At 32.6% G+C, this 8,189-nt stretch overlaps 2 protein-coding genes across 4 annotated transcripts; one reads left to right on the top strand and one right to left on the bottom strand.

Annotated features, from left to right (window-relative positions):
• The first annotated feature begins 356 nt into the window (after positions 1 to 356).
• Positions 357 to 1,910, top strand: LOC108461743 (cyclin-dependent kinase inhibitor 7-like). 2 transcript variants are annotated; one of them, XM_017761670.2, is made up of 4 exons: positions 357 to 914; positions 1,027 to 1,076; positions 1,325 to 1,504; positions 1,638 to 1,910. In XM_017761670.2, the coding sequence occupies exons 1-4, from the start codon at positions 579 to 581 to the stop codon at positions 1,705 to 1,707; spliced, it is 636 nt and encodes a 211-aa protein (XP_017617159.1). In that variant the 5' UTR covers positions 357 to 578; the 3' UTR covers positions 1,708 to 1,910. The 2 variants fall into 2 exon arrangements, with proteins under 2 accessions (XP_017617159.1, XP_017617158.1); XM_017761669.2 differs by having other exon boundaries at positions 358 to 914; positions 1,322 to 1,504.
• Positions 1,911 to 3,535: 1,625 nt separating this feature from the next.
• Positions 3,536 to 7,792, bottom strand: LOC108461748 (uncharacterized membrane protein At3g27390). Of its 2 annotated transcripts, none has more exons than XM_017761677.2 (10): positions 7,612 to 7,792; positions 7,281 to 7,395; positions 7,039 to 7,147; positions 6,715 to 6,910; positions 6,487 to 6,620; positions 6,111 to 6,399; positions 5,920 to 6,026; positions 5,656 to 5,818; positions 3,984 to 4,432; positions 3,536 to 3,793 (listed from the first exon to the last, which is right to left on the bottom strand). In XM_017761677.2, the coding sequence occupies exons 1-10, from the start codon at positions 7,678 to 7,680 to the stop codon at positions 3,640 to 3,642; spliced, it is 1,785 nt and encodes a 594-aa protein (XP_017617166.1). In that variant the 5' UTR covers positions 7,681 to 7,792; the 3' UTR covers positions 3,536 to 3,639. The 2 variants fall into 2 exon arrangements, with proteins under 2 accessions (XP_017617166.1, XP_017617167.1); XM_017761678.2 differs by having other exon boundaries at positions 7,281 to 7,376; positions 7,612 to 7,735.
• Between the last annotated feature and the right edge of the window lie 397 nt (positions 7,793 to 8,189).

The raw sequence follows: 8,189 nt of genomic DNA on the forward strand, positions 1-8,189 counted from the left end.
TCCATTAATTGAATGCTTGCTACTTTTCTAATTTCATCCTTGAATTAATGTAATTGACTTGATAACACTCAACTGTATGGAAAATTTTATTCGTAAAAAGAAGTTTGTGGTAATGATAGAGATCAGGGTAAAAAAACCTATAATTTATACGAAAAAAGTAGCACTTAAATCCCACAAAACCCAAACGGACTACCCAAACATTACCGTCCTGTTATTGGAAGTCCTTACCACCCACGTGGGTGTTAATCTACGTGGCATTATCTAATTAGTTTGAATTCGGCGCATTCGCTTACATTTCCCAGATCCGCGTTACGGCGCCGTCAAACTACCCCGTTACCGATTCCCCGTCGCTGTTAAATGGACCACCGGTCACCCCCAACCATCCCCCTTTAAAATCGCAAAACAAATCCTCACCGTTCAAAGAATCCACCCATTCTCTCATCATCACCATCATCATTTCACCAGAAACTACCAAAAACCAGAAAACGAACGCTCACAACCAACAAATACGAATTATTTCTCTCGCGCTCTCTCTCTAAAAAGACAGATCAAGAGTTTTTTTTATTTCCTTTTTAGTTATGAGGAGAAAGTGTAGAAAAATTGGAGAAATCGCAGTTATGGAGCTCTCTGACATCGGACTTCGATCACGAGCCATGGCGGCGGCCACAGGAACAGTTCAGAAGAAACGCAGAAGATTAAATGGCGACGGAGATGCTGAATTCAAAGCAACGTCTTCAAGGGCCTCAACGACGTCGTATATTCAGTTACGAAGCCGGAGAATTTTGGTGGATCATCATCGGCTCAATGAAAATCGATGTTTGAGCCCTAACTTGGATCATGATGATGACGTGTCGTGCTGTTCAAGCAATATCGGATCAAGCGAGAAAAGGATTATCCAATTGCCAGATCTGGAGGTATTCTTTTCTCTTTAATTTTAAAACTTTATCTCAACGGATTGTTGGAATTTCGGTTATATTAGCTATAATTACTTGTATTAAATTCTGAGAATTTTGAAAAATTTTGCAGGATGAAAGCATGGAAGTTGAAACATCCACTCATTTAAACTTCAGAGAAAGGTCTGTATATTTATCCCTTACAATATAATAATAAAATGTACAAATTTATTAATTCCTTTTATTTTAATAGTACTATTTAAGTTACTGTAAGTTACTGTAAGTCACGTCTCTTGAATTCGAATTTCAAAAGCAGCCGGTTGGTTAAAATTTTAAATTTTCTTTTCTCCGCTTGAATTTATCTATCCTTCATATACATTCTTCTCTCATATTATTTCGCTCTTCTCTGTCTCATCGGTGAACTTTAGCAGGAGAGAAACGACACCGTCGAGTGAGTTCCGAGCTGAACCAGAAGAACTGGATTCAACGTCGCGGCAATCAGAGGCGAACTCTTGCAGTAGATCAACGGCGGAGAAGATGCCAACCGAAGCTGAACTTGAAGAATTCTTTGCTGCTGCTGAGAAAAAAGTTAAAGAACAGTTCGCGGAAAAGTATTTTCATGCACATTTCTTAAAAACCTAGACTTTCTTTTCTGCTGTTACTACTTTCTTAGCAACCAAACGGCAATTTCAATTTTCAAACTGAAAAAGATTTTTTTTCCCCTTTTTTGTTTACTGTTTTCAGGTATAACTACGATATCGTCAAGGACGAACCGTTGAAAGGACGTTACCAGTGGGTTCGATTAAATCCATGAAAGAAAAACGCCAAAATCAAGCCAGAAATAGGAAAAGAAAAAACAAGGAACACATTTTTAGAAGAAAACCAAAAGAGCAACCAGGCGATATCTCATAGGTACTACTGATTTAAAATTTTACAAAATTTTAGGGTTTCTATTTTATGTACAGAATGAGACAATGATTAATAACGGAGAAGAAAGAAGAAGAGATAAGCTCTTAATTGGTCTGTTATTATTTTACACGGAGAGAGAACTGAGAAAGCTTCTTTCCACGAAAAGAAATTGAATTTCAGCTGGGGGAAGAACCTCAGAAAAAAAAAAAAAACAGTTATTAAACAACCAAATTCCCCTATATTCTTGCTAGTTTTAGGAAATTTTTAGCCCTAAAATTCGTTTCTGTTTCTCCTGAATCTGCTAATGTCTGCTACTTCTGCTTTCTAAGGTACGACCACCGCTTTTTTTTCGTCAGCTTGTAGTCATTTGTTTTTTTGCTTTAATCTAATTTAATTAAATAAAATTTACTAATATTAACAGAAAAGTCCTTTTAAAAAAATCTAAAGTTATTTTTTCCTTTTGATATTTATGAAATAGCTTCATATTTAAATATATTATGCTAATTTAAACATAAAAAATAATGTAAATACTGAATAAAAAGATTAGTGTCTTTTGATATATATAGATTTTACAACACTAATGTTTTCACTTTATAGTTGTTTAATCAAGTTATTAATTGGAGTGATAATGTAAATATTGATAATGTTGTGTGTAAAATTTATAAAAAAATTATATATAAAAATTAAATGTTGGTTCAATTGAAATCACAAGATCAAGATAATGTAAATGTTGATGATTTGTGTTTAAATTCAAAATTTTATATAAAAATATAAAAATAAAAATATGTTCAAGATTACTATTTATTATTTTATAAAAATAATACGATTTTCTTTTGATAATTTTAAAACTAAATTAATAATCCTGTTAATGAGTATACCAATTTAATTTAATTTTTAAGGAAAAGTAAATAATAGTATATATATGTTAAGTGTAATAAAATTTTAGATATAATAAGTGTAATAATTAATGGTTACAATCAATAGTTAAGGGAGGAAAGGAAATTTTGGTAGAAAATGTTTACTGTTTTTAGAGCTACATAAATGGCCATTTATATGAAATTAGTGTGAAGATTAATATTTCTATAAAGAATAATTATTTTATACCTACTTTCAAAAAGTTATTTTATTCATTATTAATTAAATTAAAAAAATAGGTTAGAATAACAATTGGAAAAGTAATTTAATTTATTTGTAGATAATAATAATAGTCAATCCATTTTATAAAAGGATAAAAGATAGGGAGGGAAGGAAATAGCGGCGATCAATTATGAGAAACATGGAAATGCGTGGGTTGTTTTGTTAGTTTCAGTTTCATCGATGGGGTTAAAAACTGAATGGAAAGTGAGTGATTTAATACGCGCTAACCATTCCTCTTGGATCTGGTGCCCTTTCCCCGACACTCTCTCCATTTCGCTGCTTTGTTGGGTCCCATCTCTGTTTAAATTTGTTGACTTTCCCAGATTCCCCCTCTTCCTCTATTTCTCATCATTCTTAATTTTTCAAATTTTAAGTACAGCAGAAATTACCCCAAATTATTATTTTAAAGAACATTCTTTAATGTTTGTTTGTACACAAAAATTTATTTTTAATTAATTATTTTCCTTTTAAAAATAGCAAAATATTTTTATAAATAATGTTACAAAAGCATCTTTTAACACATCCATTACCAAAATCATATTTGTTTAATTAAAATTTAATGTGAGATCATTTCCAAAAGAAAAAAAAAATAAAGCTTGATGAGAAATGTCTTAACTAAGATTATCAAATGAAGAAAATTCAGTTTAAATTATACACATGCATTACTTGTAAAGCTATATATATATATATATATATGGTTTTAAACTTGTTCATAGCTTGAGGTTGATTTCATAGAACCACATCTAGTAATGTCTTGTTTGTCTGAAGTATGTGTAATCAACTCCTTCACTACTTGACGAAATTTTCTTCTATAAGTTGGTAATTTTGATATACTCCTCGCTATTCCAATCATTCTGTCATTTCACAATCATAAGTAAACTTTTAGTACAAAAAAACCAATTAAGTATAAATTAATGGCAAGTCAATATTACGATTCGAAAATTTTTTCAGATTCCTTATTTAAACCTAATTTTTTTTTATACTTGAATAATGAATTTTCTTATTTAAAACCAAACTCTTGATTAAGTGTAATAAGAGTCAAACCTTCTACTTATGCCTTCAATTTGGGCAGCTCTGAGAGAATCTCGAGGAACTATACTACCATTGTCCCAAGCATCCATACGTTCTAAGTTGGTGCCAAAAAGAACCAACTTCTCCAACAGCTTAACTTCACCATCTCCCAGTTTTATAACCCTGATTTGTTCTTTCAGCACCATTATTGGGTTAAAGAACCAATCCAGCAGCTTGTCTTTTGGTCGATTCAGACTGTTTATTTCGACATTATCAAGCATTAACAAACCATTAGACCCGGATCTGATAGAAACCAGGAGAGTCTGCAAGAAACTATAACATGGTAGGCCAACACCGATAATGGCTCCTTCATTACTACCCTTTGCTTTCAACCATTCACAGAGATCTAATGAGGTTATTACTTTAGCTTCCAATAGTTCCTTGCCCCTTATTTCACATGATTTCATCACATTCGTCCATACCTGTCACATATCAATTATATAATTAGAGATAAATGACAAGGACTGATTACCGGTAATCATTAAAAATCAATTTTTTTCCTTATTAACTCTTTAGCGACATTATCCGTATTTCGAAGCAAGTGAAATTAGTTAATACTACATGTAAAACTATACACGCATGCTAATTTTTATCAACTTATATATTTTCTTGAATTTTGAATTTTTTAAAATATTTTTATAATTTTAAAATTATTTATTAAAATGAAATATAAGATAAATGGTGCTATGTCAGCATGAAATTCATGTGGGCCTAAATATGCTCATGGGCTGGATCAAGTCTCAATAGAATTTTAGGCTCAAGCTATGCCAGACTCAAAAAATAAACCTAAAATTTTGCTCAAGCTCGACCTAGATAAAATGTTAAAAACTCGAGCCTGACACGTCAGTATTAATTTTATATTATTATTTATATATATATTTTAAAAACTATAATACATAAAATACATTAAAATATTAAAATAAATGTTTCCCAACAAATTAAAAATAAATTTAAACAATTATTTATACTTAAATAACACTAAGATAGGTGAAACTTAGTAAGCAAATACGTTTAAAGTAGTAGCAAAATTAACAATAAAACAAGAGTTATACAATATCTAAATAATAACAAAATAATAGTAATATAATAACGAAACTACACCAAAATAGTGGCAAAACAACACCAAAAACAGCAACAAAAAGTAGTAGTTTTTTTTTTTGCAAATTCGGGTTGAGCCCAAGTGAAAAAATTTTACTCGAGGCCTATTTTTTTGTCCAACCCATTTTTCAAACCTATATTTTTGTCTAAATCCTCCTACTTTTTAGGGGAGCTTTTGGGTAGACTGAGTAACCCGATTTATGATCAGGTTTAATGCTGCCACACGAGTTTTCACATCAACATTTTTAAAAGATTAATATTTTAGTCAACATTCCTATTAAAAAAAAAATAAAAGAGATTTGATCCTTTTTGAGATGTTAATGTTGAAATAAAATATAATCGTTAAAGGGTTAACCATATAGACAGGCTGGCTTTTTATTTTAGTCAAATCAAACAGCTGCTGAAAGTTGAAACCGAACCTTTTAAGCTGCACAACCAAACTGGTTACATGTCTCATTAAGCAAGTTGCATGAATTAAGGATATTATCCATCCAGATGCAGAATTAAACAAAACAAAACAACACAAGAATGATTAAGAGAAACCAACCTGAACCATTTTCACTTCCTTTATTGCCTCTCTAACTGATACTGAACGAGCTAAGGTTGGCATAAGCATTGCAGGTGGTTCACCAGTTGTGGAACTGAATCTCCCACCAAGTCCTCCTACTGAATACTCGATTTCAGACCCATTTTTCTTTCGATATGAAGGCCTGGCTGTGAATATAATTACTCAGATTTCAAACTATAAATGGAAAAACATACACTGACATGCCTGACAAATGTTGAAAAAGATTAGATAAGGGTAAATTACTTTGGAAAGATTGTTCCTTCTCTGAGATAAAGCCAATCATTTGTGTACTCATCAAATTCAGCTATCATTGCAATCACATATGCAACCCCTCTCTTGAATGATCTTTCCTGCAAAATGCAAGCAACCCCCAAATAGTTCCTTTAAATCTGCTAAAATGTCGAGCAAGAGACGTTTTCGAAGCATTAACCGACCTGGTATACGATGACCGATCCATACAATCCGATGAAGATGCTGGAGAAAATAGCCATTATTATGCTCCCTATCACAACGATTGGCCACAAGAGGATTGTCAAACCAGCAACGGGGATGCATGCTGTTTCAAGGAATGGACCTTCTCTGCTAATTAGATCATGCGTCAGTCGAAACCATCCCCTAAATAACATGTATGGACTCTTAACTATGGCGATTATAGTGTAAATGGGAATATGCACAATTAGTCCCAACAATCCAACAACGATGAGTCCTGGCACATGAATCAACCTGCATAGCACAGCTATGGTCGTTAACCGCGAAAAACACGACTCGACTGCAATTTAAATCCGTTCTTATCAGTATAAGAAACATTACCGCAGAGTTCGGACCTCATTCGAGACAGGGGATTCACGTAGTTCCTTCAAGTAGAGTGGATATGAATGGAAACATAAATCTGAAAAATCTCTGACCACAGTGCAACTTCCTTTGATAGTGTCCCATGTTCCATCCTGATAGGTAAAAAGCATTAACCAGAATCAAACACTGTGCTATGAGAACAGAAAAACAGAAAATTTCAGACAAGAAAAGAGAGCTAAAAATTACCACGACACAATGAAAGAATCTGTCGGACTCGTCGTCAAGTCTGAAGGCTTCAAAAGATGAAACCCAGGGAGTGAAGAAACCATAACAAACACTAACAATAACAGTTCCAGCTATGCTTAAACCCAACCATATACCAAATAAAGCAGGCAAAGCAATTAATAGAGCTACTTTAAGAGGTGCATCAAATCTATTAGTCCTGCAAAAATTACAAATCTTTTGTTATAAAAAGTCGAGAAACTCAAAATTCAATACCCAGAGTTTCCAACAGTTCAAATCTATGGATAGAAAGATAGAAAAGTTGTTGGTTTGGTTTGGATGGTTTACTTTACAACTGTGTATACAGTCCAGGCAATATGTGCTGGTAACAATCCCAAGATGACCCCCAAATTTCCTATTATCAGTATCAAAGCTGCAATAGGTCCAACAAGTAAACCTGGAAAAACATATCCCTATTATGGTCCATAGAAACACAAAAATAATTTTTCGCCATAGAAACACAAAAATAATTTTTCGCCAAGAACATAAAGAGAAGGTAAAAGAAAACACAAAGAAAGAAGAGAAAGAACCTTTAAGAGCGCCGAGAAAGAGAGCAGAACAAAAAGCAAACACCACATAAACAATCCTTAGCCAACCTGATTGATTACTGTTCCCCGCATCCATCCCTGAATACCATGAGATTTTCTAGACAAAAACATAAGGTGAAGCAAAGAAACAAAAGAAAATAGAGAGGCACAAAGGGCGTGCGCTGCAAGAAGGGTTGACAAAATAATAAGGAATTGAAACGGGACAGGAGGACACGAAATAACTAAAAGGAATATGATAATCAATCGCCAGATGATAGGGCCGTGAAGAAATGTTCAAAGTTCAAAGTTTCAAAAAAAAAGAAGAAAGTCTTACTATGATGAAGAGAACCCACTCCTTTCTGTTTACTTTTAAGACTTGGGTGGTCGTGTAATTCGAAAACATCCAGAAGATTTTGACAAACTATGCCATGTTTTAGTAATGATTTGAATCTTCTAATCCCAAGTATCTTATTTAAAGCTGCAGCTTTTTAAAATATTTTTGCTGTTTATGTTTAGATATAACTGTGATGCAAGGATAATAAAACAAAAAATAACTCTAATTAGTTGTTTTTTTTTTTTTTTACTTTCAAATGTCAAATCTTTTAAGTTAGTGTGGTAAACACATTAATTTGATACTAAATTTTAATTAATCAAAATAATTTCATGAAATTCAGAATTATAGCAGATATTTTTAAGGAGAGAGTGGGGCGCAAAAGGCTGCCAAGCTTTTTGGGTTTTTCCGACTCCGTGGTCAACAAAATACATACATCATTTTTATATCGATACTATAAACAATTAGTATTAATCTCCATTTGACAAGTCATTATCTCTGGCTTTATATCCGGCGGCCAATATATTAATTATGTATTGGCATGATGTTAACGTGATGTTTGTAACTATCTCATCTGCTCA

The sequence above is a fragment of the Gossypium arboreum genome, chromosome 11 (assembly GCF_025698485.1).
Source record: "Gossypium arboreum isolate Shixiya-1 chromosome 11, ASM2569848v2, whole genome shotgun sequence".
NCBI lineage: Eukaryota > Viridiplantae > Streptophyta > Magnoliopsida > Malvales > Malvaceae > Gossypium > Gossypium arboreum.